We start from the raw sequence: 18,782 nt of genomic DNA, 5'->3' as shown, positions 1-18,782 counted from the left end.
GCCGTTTGGTCCGGCCCACCAGCTTGTGTCAGTGAGACACGCTGCCGGTCAGTCCGGCGGCAGCGTGTCTCAGCTGTCAGAACAGGGAGGAGAGCGCGGCTGTCGGGTGGGAGCGGCGGCGTGTAGTACTTCAAACCAGCCGCCGGTCTGTGAGCCAATCAGAGCCCGCGGACCGGCAGCCAATCAGGAGCCGCGGCTGCCGGTCCGCGAGCTCTGATTGGCTCTCGAATCGGCGGCTGGTTTGAAGTACTACACGCCGCCGCTCCCACCCGACAGCCGCGCTCTCCTCCGTGTCCCACGGTAAGCAGCACGGAGGGGAGAGGGGAGGGCATCTGTATACCTGGCACTGTGGGGGCATTTGTATACCTGGCACTGTGGGGGCATCTGTATAACTGGCACTGTGAGGGGCATTTGTATACCTGGCACTGTGGGGGCATCTGTATACCTGGCACTGTGGGGGCATCTGTATACCTGGCACTGTGGGGACATCTGTATACCTGGCACTGTGAGGGGCATTTGTATACCTGGCACTGTGGGGGCATCTGTATACCTGGCACTGTGGGGGGCATTTGTATACCTGGCACTGTGGGGGGCATTTGTATACCTGGCACTGTGGGGGGCATTTGTATACCTGGCACTGTGGGGGCATCTGTATAACTGGCACTGTGAGGGGCATTTGTATACATGGCACTGTGGGGGCATCTGTATACCTGGCACTGTGGGGACATCTGTATACCTGGCACTGTGGGGGCATCTATACCTGGCACTGTGGGGACATCTGTATACCTGGCACTGTGGGGACATCTGTATACCTGGCACTGTGAGGGGCATTTGTATACCTGGCACTGTGGGGGCATCTGTATACCTGGCACTGTGGGACATCTGTATACCTGGCACTGTGAGGGGCATTTGTATACCTGGCACTGTGAGGGGCATTTGTATAACTGGCACTGTGGGGGCAATTGTGGATCTGGCACCGCACTATTGGGGGCATATGTGTATCACGTCCCATTTTAACTGTCCACACCCATTTTTTGGGTGCGTGCGCGCCTCCGGCGCGCACACACAGTACCTCTAAGGGGCAGACCTACTGGGGGGCAGGGTCATTTTTTAAGTTGAGAATTTTTGTATGGCCCCCGAAGGATTTTATAAATATCTAAATGGCCCTCGGTAGAAAAAAGGTTCCCCACCCCTGCTCTAAGACTTAGTACATCTCCCCCATGCTGCATTATACTGGTGGAAGTAGCCACTAGAAAATGGGTAAACTGTGGCCATAAAGAGATGCACGGTGTCAACAATACTCAGGAAGCTGAGGCATTTAAATAATGCTTCATTTGTATTAAGGAGCCTAATGCGAGTTAAGAAAATATACACAACTTACACCAAAAATAGCCTTAACTACTGACACAATACAAGACCCCTGAATTTATGCTGTTTACAACAAATTCTGATCCTACCATCTGCACATTATGGCAGAAATTGACATACCAGACAAGGGGGGTCATTCCGAGTTGAGCGTAGCTGTGCTAAATTTAGCACAGCTATGATCATGTTCCCAGACATGCGGGGGGACGCCCAGCACAGGGCTAGCCCGCCCCGCATGTCTGTCCGCCCCCCCCCCCCCCCCCCCCGCACAAGTACAAAAGCATCGCACAGCGGCTATGCTTTTGTGCTTGTCGCTGCCCCTGGTCGCAGCGACTGTGTGTGACGTCACGCAGCCGCTGCGGCCCGCCCCCCCCCCCCCCGCACAGTCCGGCCATGCCTGCGTTGGCCGGACCGCACCTCCAAAACGGCAGTCAAACGCCGCCATGCCACCCCCTCCCGCCTCTGCCTGTCAATCAGGGATGGGGGGGCTAGCGGAACAGGAACAAAACCACTTGAGGGCTAGGTGGCGAACTGCGCTCCCCGCAGGTTATATTCCCACTCTATGGTTGTTGTGGACACCCACGAGTGGGAGTAGTCCCTGTTAGTCGGCATGCCGACTGTCGGGACTGTAAGGGGGCGGGATTCCGCCAGTCACATAACTGCCTCCCATACAGAGAGTCTCCTCTGCATACTATAAAACTTGGCAATTTTACTTCTTGGTACTTTCCTTTCAGCTTGACCTAGTCTGTCCATTCTTCTGTGACCTTGCATGGTAATAAGGCATTTTAACCAACAAAACTGCCACTTAAATCTTTTTGTGTGTAAAAATCCCAGAGCCGTATCTAATATACTAAAACCGTCCCAACTGGCATCAAATATCATTCCTGGCTCAACGACACGTGAATCACATTTCTTCCCTGTCTAATGTTAGGACTGCAAAACAACTGAACCTCTTGACCATATCTGTATGTTTTGTATACATTGATTTATGCATTCATTTGCTGCCACATAACTGGCTGACTATATTTGCAATAAAGAGCAGTTATACAGGTCTAAATAATAAAGCGGCCACTGAGTGTGTAAGCAGCACATTTTCAGTATTAGTACAGATGTAGGGCAGTACGGATGGTGTAATGGTTAGCATTACTGCCTCACAGCACTGAGGTCATGGGTTCGATTCCCACCATGGCCCTACCTGTGTGGAGTTTGTATATTCTCCCCGTACTTGTGTGGGTTTCCTCCCACATTCAAAAAAATATACTGGTAGGTTAATTGGCTCCCTACAAAATTAACCCTAGCGTGAATGTGTCTGCATGTACATGTGATAGGGAATATAGATTGTAAGCTCCACTGGGGCAGGGACTGATGTGAATGGCCAAAATATTCTTTGTAAAGCGCTGCGGAATATGTGTGTGCTATATAAATAACTGATAATAAGATGTGATTATGTTAGGTAGATTAGACTTAGGTCGATAATGTCTAGGTCGAACACTATGGGTTGACAGGAACCCTAGGTCGACATGACGGTTTTTTACTTTTTTTGGTGTAGTTTTCTCCGTACAGTGACCAGGAACCCCAATTAGTGCACCGTGTCCCCGCGCTTTGGGCAAGGTGCCTCGCTCCGCTACCACTACACTCGGCACAGGTTATCATTCCCAATTTCTAGTCCACGTGGATCGTAAAGTATGAAAAAGTTAAAAAATTGAAGAAAACAAATTGAAAAACGCATGTCGACCTTTTGTCATTTTGACCTTGAACATGTCGACCTAGAGTACCTGTCGACCTACTTACTGTCGACCAATAGTGGTCGACCTAGACAGTGTCGACCTACTTACTGTCGACCTACAGACCAGATCCCGATTATGTTATGGGCTCACAAGATATTAGGCAACATGTAAGCATTTATGTTTATTAAGTGTATTTCTTTTTGTGTTGTAAAACCAGACACTTCTGATTGCATTTATGTCCAGTATTTAAAAAGGCAATGCTTTTATTAGCTCTGCATTGCTAGTGAAAGCACTGCTCTTTTAAATATCAGGCATAAATGTCATCAGAAGCTCAAGCTTTACAACCCTCTTCAGCTGCAGAGTTATCTGTCTAAAAAGATGTCATGTGAGGGGAAAACTGTCTGATTTATGTATAACCCATTAGGACTGCCAGCAAATGATCCAACAGACAGATAATGGTAAACCTATGGAGTCTTATACATTCCGGGCTTGCCCTGCTCATCAACACGATTTTGACCTGGGGTATTCATGACCAGAAATTTGTATAACCCAAATGGGTTGATAAACGCTGACCGCTCCCGGGCCTCAGGAACAATGGGATCTGTCAGTAACCCCTACGGAGATCCATAATAGTGATATAGCATGTCTGAGCAGGCAGATCCAGCAGTTTATTTATCCCGAGCATGTGATAGGCATCAAAGACAGTGGCATCATTTAACTGTCTATAGTCACAGAACCGTGTGCCTCCACATTTCTTTGGGATCAGCACCATTGGGGCCGCCCAGGAGCTGTGAGACTTTTGAATTATCCCTAACAGCACCATTTTCTCAATCTCCCTCTTCACATTTTCCAGTACTTCCACTTCAGTACTTTGTCTATATAGCTGGGTACTACAAGCTATCTCTCAGCCATCCCAACCTCTTGCAACTCTTTGACTGTTTTCTCTCTACACAGTCTTCCTCCTTCCTAAAACACTGTCTCTTGATCAGACTCAGAGGGAGGCTGGTCTGCCCGTCCTCTCAAGAATGCTAAAGACTGATCTGCCTGTTGTGCAAGCAGATAAACCTGACTTCTAACTTGGACAGTGTCTGAGGAGAGGGGCGAAAGGGTGCCGGGTCTGTAGGGAAGGGGGTGAGAGGGAAGGAATCTTTGTCAGTGACTCCTGCTGCTGACAATTCACTACCCATTCCCTCAGGGGTTAATTTTCAGATCAGCCGTTCTGCACTGGCGCAAAGTTGAATTGCTCCAGTGTTTTATTATCCACCACTGCAACTCGCAGCAGATTGAATACTAAGGGGTCTAAGTAATAAACCTTGGAGAGAGATAAAGTAGACAGAGTACCTGCCAATCAATTCCTAACTGTCATGTTACAGGCTTTGGCCCAAATATATTAAGCCTTAAAAAGTGATAAAGTGGAGACGGATAAAGAGTGATAAAGTACCAGACAATACGTTTCCTAACTGCACGTAACAGGCTGTGTTTTAAAAAATGACAGTTATGAGCTGATTAGTTGGTACTTTATTTCCGTCCACTTTACCTCTCTCCAAGGCTTAGTACATAGACCCCCTAAGTTATCAATGTTTAATGAATAGATTCCTAAGGCTGTGTACACAAAAAAGTCCATATTTGTAGATAAGCATAAAATGCAATCAAGAATATTCACCAAACTGTAAACACACTCACTTTTGGAGAACTAACGGAACGTCGCATGGTATATGAAGCTGATTCCCCAAAGTTCTCATCCCGCGACACAGTATCAAACCGTGCACTTGGGGAGCGTACGGGGGAGTAGACCCTCGGGCGCGTGCTGTAAGTCCCCTGGCTTGGAGAACGGGGTACTGAGCGAGAACGAGGCTGTAAGGAGAGGCGGCGGAGAGATCCACAAGCAGCGTCTGTCTCCTGGTAGTACAAAGCTGGACGAGGACCCCACAATTCTGCAGGACGTCCATAAACACCAGGCTCCTTCCAATCCCGTGGTGGATATGGTGCTCCATTACGAAGGACCTGTCGCTTATCTTCCAAAGCCCATTGGGGTATACCTCTGTCGAAAGCTGGCATAGAGCAAATGCTGTCTGGTCGTGATCCTGCTGGGGTGTAAAATTGATAACCATCGGGATACTGAGAAGGGTACTGAGGATAGTAATCAGGCATGTGGTGTGATCCTGGGAAGTATCTGCTGGGGCTGTGAGAATAAACAAATGTGTAATTAATAGAGGACATTTAATCAAACATTCTAACTTGCATTATAGTAGTAACAATAATAGTATAATAGTAGTTACAGAACACATAATGGACCTGATTCATGTTTGCAAGTAAAGCCAAAAAGCAAGCAACCATGTTGCACTACAGGTGGAGAAGATGTAAGATGTGCAGAGAGATTCAGATTTGGATGGGGTATGTTCAAACTGTAATCTAAATTGCAGCGTAAAAATAAAGCTGTCTAACATTTGTGTGCTACATGCAAAAGCAGCCAGTATTTACCCCGCACAGAAACATAGAAATGTATTTGTTTCCCTTGCATCACAACATCGTTTGTTCCAGAAATTAAGGGGGTCATTCCGAGTTGATCGCTCGCTTGCAGTTTTTAGCAGCAGTGCAAACGCATAGTAGCCGCCCACTGGGAGTGTATTTTAGCTTGGCAGAAGTGCAAACGGTTGTATCGCAGAGCGGCTACAAATTTTTTTTGTGTAGTTTCAGAGTAGCTCAAAATCTACTCGGCGCTTGCGATCACTTCAGACTATTCAGTTCCGGATTTGACGTCACAAACCCGCCCAGCGTTCGCCCAGCCACGCCTGCGTTTTTCCTGGCACGCCTGCCTTTTTCCGAACACTCCCTGAAAACGGTCAGTTGCCACCCAGAAACGAACACTTCATGTCAATCAATCTGCGGCAAGCAGTGCGACTGATATGCATCGCTAGACCCTGTGCAAAACTACATCGTTCGTAGTGCCCGTACGTCGCGCGTGCACATTGCGCCCCATACGCATGCACAGAACTGCCGTTTTTTAGCCTGATCGCTGCGCTGCGAACAAATGCAGCTAGCGATCAACTCAGAATGACCCCCAAAGTTATTTGCTAATTTTGCTTTACTTACGAACATGAATCAGGCCCAATGAACGAACACTGATACCACATATACAGTTATATCAGTTCCAGGCCCAGCTAGTCTAGAAGTAGCAGTAGATATATTTTTAATGTCATAAAATAAGAATTTACTTACCGATAATTCTATTTCTCATAGTCCGTAGTGGATGCTGGGGACTCCGAAAGGACCATGGGGAATAGCGGCTCCGCAGGAGACTGGGCACAAAGTAAAAGCTTTAGGACTAGCTGGTGTGCACTGGCTCCTCCCCCTATGACCCTCCTCCAAGCCTCAGTTAGGATACTGTGCCCGGACGAGCGTACACAATAAGGAAGGATTTTGAATCCCGGGTAAGACTCATACCAGCCACACCAATCACACCGTACAACTTGTGATCTGAACCCAGTTAACAGCATGATAACAGAAGGAGCCTCTGAAAAGATGGCTCACAACAACAATAACCCGATTTTTGTAACAATAACTATGTACAAGTAATGCAGACAATCCGCACTTGGGATGGGCGCCCAGCATCCACTACGGACTATGAGAAATAGAATTATCGGTAAGTAAATTCTTATTTTCTCTAACGTCCTAGTGGATGCTGGGGACTCCGAAAGGACCATGGGGATTATACCAAAGCTCCCAAACGGGCGGGAGAGTGCGGATGACTCTGCAGCACCGAATGAGAGAACTCCAGGTCCTCCTCAGCCAGGGTATCAAATTTGTAGAATTTAGCAAACGTGTTTGCCCCTGACCAAGTAGCTGCTCGGCAAAGTTGTAAAGCCGAGACCCCTCGGGCAGCCGCCCAAGATGAGCCCACTTTCCGTGTGGAATGGGCTTTTACAGATTTTGGCTGTGGCAGGCCTGCCACAGAATGTGCAAGCTGAATTGTACTACAAATCCAACGAGCAATCGTCTGCTTAGAAGCAGGAGCACCCAGCTTGTTGGGTGCATACAGGATAAACAGCGAGTCAGATTTTCTGACTCCAGCCGTCCTGGAAACATATATTTTCAGGGCCCTGACTACGTCCAGACACTTGGAATCCTCCAAGTCCCTAGTAGCCGCAGGCACCACAATAGGTTGGTTTAAGTGAAATGCTGAAACCACCTTAGGGAGAAATTGAGGACGAGTCCTCAATTCTGCCCTGTCCGTATGAAAAATTAGGTAAGGGCTTTTATAGGATAAAGCCGCCAATTCTGATACACGCCTGGCTGAAGCCAGGGCTAACAGCATTACCACTTTCCATGTGAGATATTTCAAGTCCACAGTGGTGAGTGGTTCAAACCAATGTGATTTTAGGAATCCCAACACTACATTGAGATCCCAAGGTGCCACTGGAGGCACAAAAGGAGGCTGTATATGCAGTACTCCCTTGACAAACGTCTGAACTTCAGGAACAGAAGCTAGTTCTTTTTGGAAGAATATCGACAGGGCCGAAATTTGAACCTTAATGGACCCTAATTTGAGGCCCATAGACAGTCCTGTTTGTAGGAAATGCAGGAATCGACCCAGTTGAAATTCCTCTGTAGGGGCCTTCCTGGCCTCGCACCACGCAACATATTTACGCCAAATACGGTGATAATGTTGTACGGTTACATCCTTCCTGGCTTTGATCAGGGTAGGGATGACTTCATCCGGAATGCCTTTTTCCTTCAGGATCCGGCGTTCAACCGCCATGCCGTCAAACGCAGCCGCGGTAAGTCTTGGAACAGACATGGTCCTGTCTTAGAGGTAGAGGCCACGGGTCTTCCGTGAGCATCTCTTGAATTTCCGGGTACCAAGTCCTTCTTGGCCAATCCGGAGCCACGAGTATAGTCTTTACTCCTCTCCTTCTTATGATTCTCAGTACTTTTGGTATGAGAGGAAGAGGAGGGAACACATACACTGACCGGTACACCCACGGTGTTACCAGAGCGTCCACAGCTGCTATTGCCTGAGGGTCCCTTGACCTGGAGCAATATCTGTCCAGTTTTTTGTTGAGGCGAGACGCCATCATGTCCACCTTTGGTTTTTCCCAACGGTTTACAATCATGTGGAAGACTTCTGGGTGAAGTCCCCACTCCCCCGGGTGAAGATCGTGTCTGCTGAGGAAGTCTGCTTCCCAGTTGTCCACTCCCGGAATGAACACTGCTGACAGTGCTATCACATGATTTTCCGCCCAGCGAAGAATCCTTGCCACTTCCGTCATTGCCCTCCTGCTTTTTGTGCCGCCCTGTCTGTTTACGTGGGTGACTGCCGTGATGTTGTCCGACTGGATCAATACTAGCTGACCCTGAAGCAGAGGCCTTGCCTGACTTAGGGCATTGTAAATGGCCCTTAGTTCCAGGATATTTATGTGAAGTGACGTTTCCATGCTTGACCACAAGCCCTGGAAATTTTTTCCCTGTGTGACTGCTCCCCAGCCTCTCAGGCTGGCATCCGTGGTCACCAGGACCCAATCCTGAATGCCGAATCTGCGGCCCTCTAGGAGATGAGCACTCTGTAACCACCACAGGAGAGACACCCTTGTCCTTGGAGACAGGGTTATCCGCTGATGCATTTGAAGATGCGATCCGGACCATTTGTCTAGCAGATCCAACTGAAAAGTTCTTGCGTGGAATCTGCCGAATGGAATCGCTTCGTAAGAAGCCACCATCTTTCCCAGGACCCTTGTGCACTGATGCACTGACACCTGGCCTGGTCTTAGGAGTTTCCTGACTAGGTCGGATAACTCCCTGGCTTTCTCTTCCGGAAGAAACACCTTTTTCTGTACTGTGTCCAGAATCATCCCTAGGAACAGCAGACGTGTCGTCGGAATCAGCTGCGATTTTGGAATATTTAGAATCCATCCGTGCTGTCGTAGTACTATTTGAGATAGTGCTACTCCGACCTCTAACTGTTCTCTGGACCGTGCCCTTATCAGGAGATCGTCCAAGTAAGGGATAATTAAGACGCCTTTTCTTCGAAGAAGAATCATCATTTCGGCCATTACCTTGGTAAAGACCCGGGGTGCCATGGACAATCCAAACGGCAGCGTCTGAAACTGATAGTGACAGTTCTGTACCACAAACCTGAGGTACCCTTGGTGAGAAGGGCAAATTGGGACATGGAGGTAAGCATCCTTGATGTCCAGAGACACCATGTAGTCCCCGTCTTCCAGGTTCGCTATCACTGCTCTGAGTGACTCCATCTAGAACTTGAACCTTTTTATGTAAGTGTTCAAGGCTTTCAGATTTAAAATGGGTCTCACCGAGCCGTCCGGCTTCGGTACCACAAACAGCGTGGAGTAATACCCCTTTCCCTGTTCTAGGAGGGGTACCTTGATTATCACTTGCTGGGAATACAGCTTGTGAATGGCTTCCAATACCGCCTCCCTGTCGGGGGTAGACGTTGGTAAAGCAGACTTCAGGAACCGGCGAGGGGGAGACGTCTCGAATTCCAATTTGTATCCCTGAGATACTACCTGCAGGATCCAGGGGTCCACTTGCGAGTGAGCCCACTGCGCGCTGAAAATCTTGAGACGGGCCCCCACCCTGCCTGAGTCCGCTTGTAAGGCCCCAGCGTCATGCTGAGGACTTGGCAGAAGCGGGGGAGGGCTTCTGTTCGTGGGAAGAAGCTGTCTGTTGCAGTCTTTTTTCCCTTCCTCTGCCCCGGGGCAGATATGAGTGGCCTTTTGCCCGCTTGCCCTTATGGGGACGAAAGGACTGAGCCTGAAAAGACGGTATCTTTTTCTGCTGCGAGGTGACTTGGGGTAAAAAGGTGGATTTCCCAGCCGTTGCCGTGGCCACCAGGTCCGATAGACCGCCCCCAAATAACTCCTCCCCTTTATACGGCAATACCTCCATATGCCGTTTGGAATCCGCATCCCCTGACCACTGTCGCGTCCATAATCCTCTTCTGGCAGAAATGGACATCGCACTTACTCTTGATGCCAGAGTGCAAATGTCTCTCTGTGCATCTCGCATATATAGGAATGCATCCTTTAAATGCTCTATAGTCAATAATATATTGTCCCTGTCCAGGGTATCAATATTTTCAGTCAGGGAATCCGACCAAGCCACCCCAGCACTGCACATCCAGGCTGAGGCGATTGCTGGTCGTCGTATAATACCAGTATGTGTGTATATACTCTTAAGGATATTTTCCAGCTTTCTATCAGCTGGTTCCTTTAGGGCGGCCGTATCAGGAGACGGTAACGCCACTTGTTTTGATAAGCGTGTGAGCGCCTTATCCACTCTAGGGGGTGTTTCCCAACGCGCCCTAACCTCTGGCGGGAAAGGGTATAATGCCAATAATTTTTTAGAAATTAGCAGTTTCTTATCGGGGGAAACCCACGCTTCATCACACACCTCATTCAATTCATCTGATTCGGGAAAAACTACGGGTAGTTTTTTCACACCCCACATAGTACCCTTTTTTGTGGTACTTGTAGTATCAGAAATGTTCAAAACCTCCTTCATTGCCGTGATCATGTAACGTGTGGCCCTACTGGAAAATACGTTTGTTTCCTCACCGTCGACACTGGAGTCAGTGTCCGTGTCAGTGTCTGTATCGACCTGAGGTAATGGGCGTTTTATAGCCCCTGACGGTGTTTGAGACGCCTGTACAGGTATCAACTGATTTGCCGGCTGTATCATGTCGTCAACAGTCTTTTGTAAAGTGCCGACACTATCACGTAATTCTTTCCATAAGACCATCCAGTCAGGTGTCGACTCCCTAGGGGGTGACATCACTAACACAGGCAATTGCTCCGCCTCCACACCATTTTCCTCCTCATACATGTCGACACAGCGTACCGACACACAGCACACACACAGGGAATGCTCTGATAGAGGACAGGACCCCACTAGCCCTTTGGGGAGACAGAGGGAGAGTTTGCCAGCACACACCAGAGCGCTATATATATATATATATATATATATATATATAGGGATAACCTTATATAAGTGTTTTTCCCTAATATAGCTGCTGTATATATTAATATGCCAATTTAGTGCCCCCCTCTCTTGTTTTACCCTGTTTCTGTTGTCAGGACTGCAGGGGAGAGTCAGGGAGCCTTCCTCCAACGGAGCTGTGAGGAAAAAATAGCGCTTGTGTGCTGAGGAGATAGGCTCCGCCCCTTTTTCGGCGGCCTTTCTCCCGCTTTTTTGTGGAAAACTGGCAGGGGTTAAATACATCCATATAGCCCAGGAGCTATATGTGATGTATTTTTAGCCATTTAAGGTATTTTCATTGCGTCCCAGGGCGCCCCTCCCCAGCGCCCTGCACCCTCAGTGACCGGAGTGTGAAGTGTGCTGAGAGCAATGGCGCACAGCTGCGGTGCTGTGCGCTACCTTATTGAAGACAGGACGTCTTCTGCCGCCGATTTTCCGGACCTCTTCACTCTTCTGGCTCTGTAAGGGGGCCGGCGGCGCGGCTCCGGGACCCATCCATGGCTGGGCCTGTGATCGTCCCTCTGGAGCTAATGTCCAGTAGCCTAAGAAGCCCAATCCACTCTGCACGCAGGTGAGTTCGCTTCTTCTCCCCTTAGTCCCTCGATGCAGTGAGCCTGTTGCCAGCAGGTCTCACTGAAAATAAAAAAACCTATTTAAACTTTTACTCTAAGCAGCTCAGGAGAGCCACCTAGATTGCACCCTTCTCGTTCGGGCACAAAATCTTAACTGAGACTTGGAGGAGGGTCATAGGGGGAGGAGCCAGTGCACACCAGCTAGTCCTAAAGCTTTTACTTTGTGCCCAGTCTCCTGCGGAGCCGCTATTCCCCATGGTCCTTTCGGAGTCCCCAGCATCCACTAGGACGTTAGCGAAATTAAACTTTAGTTATCTCTATTGTTGTGGAGACCAATAACCTGTTCTTATTACCTAATGCATTTACTGATTTACAGTACTTGCTGATTACTTCTACCCAGGGCCAACTCCAGGCACGTTGGACTGGAGCAGCCGAACAGGGCGCTGGCTATTTAAGGGTGGCTGCCCATTTCAAATATGGTGCCGGCCGTCAGCCAATCAGAGCTCGCGGACCGGCAGTAGGGGCTCCTGATTGGCTGCCGGGCCGCGAGCTCTGTTTGGCTTAAGTCCCGGCGCCATATTTGAGATGACTGGAGAGAGAGCAGCCGCAGCGCCGCAGACATCGCGGTCACGGTGGGTGAGTCCGGTCCAGGGGTTGAGGGCAGGAGGTTGAGGGCTGCCGTAGCTTGATCTTGTCCCTGCTGCCTGCATGCAGCTGCGGTCCAGGGAGCAAAGCTCCCAGACCCCAGCAGTCACTCAGCACACTGCGCAACGCCCATCCCCGCCACACCTGGATACAGTTATCTGCCACTGGGGGCATTTGTGTATCTTGCAGCACTGTGGGGGCATATATGTATCTGGCAGTACTGTGGGGGCATTTGTGTATCTGGCATCTACTGTGGGGGCATTTATGTATCTGGCATCCACTGTGGGGGTATTTATGTATCTGGCATCCACTGTGGGGGCATTTATGTATCTGGCATCCACTGTGGGGGCATTTATGTATCTGGCAGCACTGTGGGATAGTATCTGGCAGCACTGCTGGGGGCATATAATGTGTATCTGGCAGCACTGTGGGGGCATATAATGTGTATCTGGCAGCACTGTGGGGGCATATAATGTGTATCTGGCAGCACTGTGGGGGCATTTGTGTATCTGGCATCCACTGTGGGGGCATTTATGTATCTGGCAGCAATGTGGGGGCATATAATGTTTCTGGCAGCACTGCTGGGGGCATATAATGTGTATCTGGCAGCACTGTGGGGGCATATAATGTGTATCTGGCAACACTGTGGGGGCATTTGTGTATCTGGCATCCACTGTGGGGGCATTTATGTATCTGGCGGCACTGTGGGATAGTATCTGGCAGCACTGCTGGGGGCATATAATGTGTATCTGGCAGCACTGTGGGGGCATATAATGTGTATCTGGCAGCACTGTGGGGGCATTTGTGTATCTGGCAGCACTGTGGGGGCATTTGTGTATCTGGCATCCACTGTGGGGGCATTTATGTATCTGGCAGCAATGTGGGGGCATATAATGTTTCTGGCAGCACTGCTGGGGGCATATAATGTGTATCTGGCAGCACTGTGGGGGCATATAATGTGTATCTGGCAACACTGTGGGGGCATTTGTGTATCTGGCATCCACTGTGGGGGCATTTATGTATCTGGCGGCACTGTGGGGGCATATTCTGTTTCTGGCAGCACTGTGGGGGCATATAATGTGTATCTGGCAGCACTGTGGGGGCATATAATGTGTTTCTGTCAGCACTGTGGGGGGCATATAATGTGTATCTGGCAGCACTGTGGGGGCATTTATGTATCTGGCAGCACTGTGGGGGCATCTGTGTATCTGGCAGCAATGTGGGGGCATTTGTGTATCTGGCAGCACTGTGGGGGTATTTGTGTATCTGGCATGGCACTACTGGGGGCATATGTGTATCTGGCACTGCACTATTGGGGGCGTATTTATATCTGGCACTCTACTGGAACGTTTTGTGTATCTGACACTATATTGGGGACATCATATGTACGGATCACTACTGCGGGTGTTATATGTAAGCTACTAATTGTGTGTGTAGAGGGGGTGTGAAAATAAATATATATTTAGAGTTTGATAATATAAAGTTGTGAGGCCACACCCACTTTCTCAGGAGCGCGCATGCCTTCAGCGAGCGCATTAGAGGGGTAGGGGGCGCTTCAAAATTTCTCGCTCAGGATGCTAGTAGGTCTGGAGCCGGCCCTGCTTCTACCACACTTTGTCTTACCTTTGCATTTCTTCCGTTGGAGGTGCTGCCCTACGTAGATTCACCCATTGCTGCAGTTGTGACATGGAGTTTTGTCTCTGTGCTACTTTCTCCGGATGGGTACGTGGTAGGTTTCCCCTTCTCTGCCCATTACCGTCTGGAAAGACTGTGCTGGCTGGCCGACCTGGGGAAGAAATGAAGCCCCAACCATTTGGTTGTGGAGGGCGTTCTCCATCAGGTAAATGTCTTGGTGGCTCCAGGTCAGTAAGTCTGTCAGTAGGAACCCCGGTCCCATTAACTTTGGTTAGCGGGTCCTTTCTGCACTCCGATCTCCTCTCTAACTTTTCAGAGCCTCTCCCATCCCCCTCACCGCGGCTTCGTGTCTCTGGATCACGGTCCCTTGCAGGAGGTATATTTTCACTGTCTTGTCTTTCCAATCTGCAAAACACAAATGATGATCAAACCAATTGTAACATATACAAGCTGTAAAAAGGTTAGGCTGGTTACACATATGCACGACCAGCAATGGCGCTGATGGTCTGTGAGATTTCCCTTCGCCACGGACCACAGCAGACTGCGGTACACATTACCCAATATAATGAACAACATCTCTTTCTGTCCATCATTACACTGTACTGGGTCGCATGCGACATCTTCTGATTGGCCATGCTGCACGGCCAACAAGAAGATGTCGCATGCGACTGGGGGAGCAAGCAAGTGGGCATACAAATTAGGCAATAGGCAGATTTGTTGTGCCAATATCAGCATAATGTGTATCCGGCCTAACTTACCATTATTACGTTAAAGACAACAATAATAAGAATTTACTTACCGATAATTCTATTTCTCGTAGTCCGTAGTGGATGCTGGGGACTCCGTCAGGACCATGGGGAATAGCGGCTCCGCAGGAGACAGGGCACAAAAATAAAGCTTTAGGATCAGGTGGTGTGTACTGGCTCCTCCCCCTATGACCCTCCTCCAAGCCTCAGTTAGGATACTGTGCCCGGACGAGCGTACACAATAAGGAAGGATATTGAACCCCGGGTAAGACTCATACCAGCCACACCAATCACACCGTATAACTTGTGATCTGAACCCAGTTAACAGTATGACAAACGTAGGAGCCTCTGAACAGACGGCTCACAACAAATAACAACCCGATTTTTTTGTAACAATAACTATGTACAAGTATTGCAGACAATCCGCACTTGGGATGGGCGCCCAGCATCCACTACGGACTACGAGAAATAGAATTATCTGTAAGTAAATTCTTATTTTCTCTAACGTCCTAAGTGGATGCTGGGGACTCCGTCAGGACCATGGGGATTATACCAAAGCTCCCAAACGGGCGGGAGAGTGCGGATGACTCTGCAGCACCGAATGAGAGAACTCAAGGTCCTCCTCAGCCAGGGTATCAAATTTGTAGAATTTTGCAAACGTATTTGTCCCTGACCAAGTAGCAGCTCGGCAGAGTTGTAATGCCGAGACTCCCCGGGCAGCCGCCCAGGATGAGCCCACTTTCCTTGTGGAATGGGCCTTGACAGATTTAGGTTGTGGCAAGCCTGCCACAGAATGTGCAAGTTGAATTGTGCTACAAATCCAACGAGCAATCGTCTGCTTAGAAGCAGGAGCACCCATCTTGTTGGGTGCATACAATATAAGCAGTGAGTCAGACTTTCTGACTCCCGCCGTTCTTGAAATATATATTTTCAATGCCCGGACCACGTCCAACAACTTGGAATCCTCCAACTCGTTAGTAGCCGCAGGCACCACAATAGGCTGGTTCAGGTGAAACGCTGACACCACCTTAGGCAGAAAATGAGGACGCGTCCGCAGTTCTGCCCTGTCCGTATGGAAAATCAGATATGGGCTCTTATATGATAAAGCCGCCAATTCTGATACTCTCCTGGCTGAAGCCAGGGCCAGTAGCATGGTTACTTTCCATGTGAGATACTTCAGCTCCACCGATTTGAGCGGCTCAAACCAATGGGATTTTAGAAAATCCAAGACTACATTAAGATCCCACGGTGCCACTGGGGGCACAACCGGGGGCTGTATATGTAGTACTCCTTTTACAAAAGTCTGGACTTCAGGAACTGAAGCCAATTCTTTCTGGAAGAAAATCGACAGGGCCGAAATTTGAACCTTAATGGACCCCAATTTGAGGCCCATAGACAATCCTGTTTGCAGGAAATGTAGGAATCGACCCAGTTGAAATTCCTCCGTGGGGGCCTTCCTGGCCTCACACCACGCAACATATTTCCTCCAAATGCGGTGATAATGTTGTGCAGTCACCTCCTTCCTGGCCTTTACCAGTGTAGGAATGACCTCTTCCGGAATGCCTTTTTCCTTTAGAATTCGGCGTTCAACCACCATGCCGTCAAACGCAGCCGCGGTAAGTCTTGGAATAGACACGGCCCCTGCTGAAGCAGGTCCCGTCTTAGAGGTAGAGGCCACGGATCCTCCGTGAGCATCTCTTGAAGTTCCGGGTACCAAGTTCTTCTTGGCCAATCCGGAGCCACTAGTATCGTTCTTACTCCCTTTTGCCGTATAATTCTCAGTACTTTTGGTATGAGAGGCAGAGGAGGGAACACATACACTGACTGGAACACCCACGGTGTTACCAGAGCGTCCACAGCTATTGCCTGAGGATCTCTTGACCTGGCGCAATACCTGTCCAGTTTTTTGTTGAGGCGGGACGCCATCATATCCACCATTGGTTTTTCCCAACGGTTCACAATCATGTGGAAGACTTCTGGATGAAGTCCCCACTCTCCCGGGTGTAAATCGTGTCTGCTGAGGAAGTCTGCTTCCCAGTTGTCCACTCCCGGAATGAATACTGCTGACAGTGCTATCACATGATCTTCCGCCCAGCGAAGAATCCTTGCAGCTTCTGCCATTGCTGTCCTGCTTCTTGTGCCGCCCTGTCTGTTTACGTGGGCGACTGCCGTGATGTTGTCCGACTGGATCAACACCGGCTGACCCTGAAGCAGGGGTTTTGCCAGACTTAGAGCATTGTAAATCGCTCTTAGCTCCAGTATATTTATGTGAAGAGACATCTCCAGGCTTGACCATACTCCCTGGAAGTTTCTTCCTTGTGTGACCGCTCCCCAGCCTCTCAGACTGGCATCCGTGGTCACCAGGACCCAGTCCTGTATGCCGAATCTGCGGCCCTCTAACAGATGAGCACTCTGCAACCACCACAGAAGAGACACCCTTGTCCGTGGCGATAAGGTTATCCGCTGATGCATCTGCAGATGCGATCCGGACCATTTGTCCAGCAGATCCCACTGAAAAGTTCGTGCGTGGAATCTGCCGAATGGAATCGCTTCGTAAGAAGCCACCATCTTTCCCAGGACTCTTGTGCATTGATGCACAGACACTGTCCCTGGTTTTAGGAGGTTCCTGACAAGTTCGGATAACTCCCTGGCTTTCTCCTCCGGAAGAAACACCTTTTTCTGAACCGTGTCCAGAATCATTCCCAGGAATAGCAGACGTGTCGTCGGGGTCAACTGAGATTTTGGAAAATTCAGAATCCACCCGTGTTGTTGCAGCACTAGTTGGGTTAGTGCTACTCCGTCTTCCAGCTGTTCTCTGGATTTTGCCCTTATCAGGAGATCGTCCAAGTAAGGGATAATTAATACGCCTCTTCTTCGTAGAAGGATCATCATTTCGGCCATTACCTTGGTAAAGACCCGAGGTGCCGTGGACAATCCAAACGGCAGCGTCTGAAACTGATAATGACAGTTTTGCACCACGAACCTGAGGTACCCTTGATGTGAAGGGCAAATTGGGACATGCAGGTAAGCGTCCTTTATGTCCAGGGACACCATAAAGTCCCCTTCTTCCAGATTCGCTATCACTGCTCTGAGTGACTCCATCTTGAACTTGAATTTTTGTATGTACAGGTTCAAAGATTTGAGATTTAGAATAGGTCTTACCGAGCCGTCCGGCTTCGGTACCACAAATAGCGTGGAGTAATACCCCTTTCCCTGTTGTAGGAGGGGTACCTTGACTATCACCTGCTGAGCAAACAGCTTGTGAATGGCTTCCAATACCGTCGCCCTGTCTGAGGGAGACGTTGGCAAAGCAGACTTTAGGAACCGGCGAGGGGGAGACTTCTCGAATTCCAACCTGTAACCCTGAGATACTACCTGCAGAATCCAGGGGTCCACCTGTGAGCAAGCCCACTGTGCGCTGAAATTCTTGAGTCGACCCCCCACCGTTCCTGAGTCCGCTTGTAAGGCCCCAGCGTCATGCTGAGGGCTTTGCAGAACCCTGGGAGGGCTTCTGTTCCTGGGCAGGGGCTGCTTGCTGCCCTCTCTTACCCCTTCCTCTGCCCCGAGGCAGATATGACTGTCCTTTTGTCCGCTTGTTCTTATAGGAACGAAAGGACTGCGGCTGAAAAGACGGTGTCTTTTTCTGTTGGGAGGGGGTCTGAGGTAAAAAAGTGGATTTTCCGGCAGTTGCCGTAGCCACCAGATCCGATAGACCGACGCCCAATAATTCCTCCCCTTTATACGGCAATACTTCCATATGTCGTTTGGAATCCGCATCACCTGACCACTGTCGCGTCCATAAACTCCTTCTTGCAGATATGGACATCGCATTTACTCTCGATGCCAGAGTGCAAATATCTCTCTGCGCATCTCGCATATAAAGGAAAGCATCCTTTAATTGCTCTATAGTCAATAAAATACTGTCCCTATCCAGGGTATCAATATTTTCAGTCAGGGAATCCAACCAGACGACCCCAGCACTGCACATCCAGGCTGAGGCGATGGCTGGTCGCAGTATAACACCAGTATGTGTGTATATACTTTTTAAGGTAGTTTCCAGCCTCCTATCTGCTCGATCCTTGAGGGCGGCCGTATCA

The 18,782-nt window shown here is 49.3% G+C and overlaps 1 protein-coding gene across 15 annotated transcripts in view; it reads right to left on the bottom strand.

Moving 5' to 3' along the window:
• Positions 1-18,782, bottom strand: part of PLEKHA6 (pleckstrin homology domain containing A6) — a 296,849-nt gene that overhangs the window by 65,035 nt on the left and 213,032 nt on the right. For all 15 annotated transcript variants that reach the window (XM_063955254.1, XM_063955247.1, XM_063955245.1 and 12 more), the window contains 2 exons: positions 13,928-14,344; positions 4,776-5,274 (listed from right to left, as the gene is read on the bottom strand). In XM_063955254.1, the coding sequence (XP_063811324.1) occupies positions 4,776-5,274; positions 13,928-14,344 (916 nt within the window). The remainder of the gene's footprint in view (positions 1-4,775; positions 5,275-13,927; positions 14,345-18,782) is intronic.

Source organism: Pseudophryne corroboree, chromosome 2 (assembly GCF_028390025.1).
Source record: "Pseudophryne corroboree isolate aPseCor3 chromosome 2, aPseCor3.hap2, whole genome shotgun sequence".
NCBI lineage: Eukaryota > Metazoa > Chordata > Amphibia > Anura > Myobatrachidae > Pseudophryne > Pseudophryne corroboree.
Note: the sequence above shows the minus strand (reverse complement) of the source record. Positions and strands in the feature narration are given on the sequence as shown.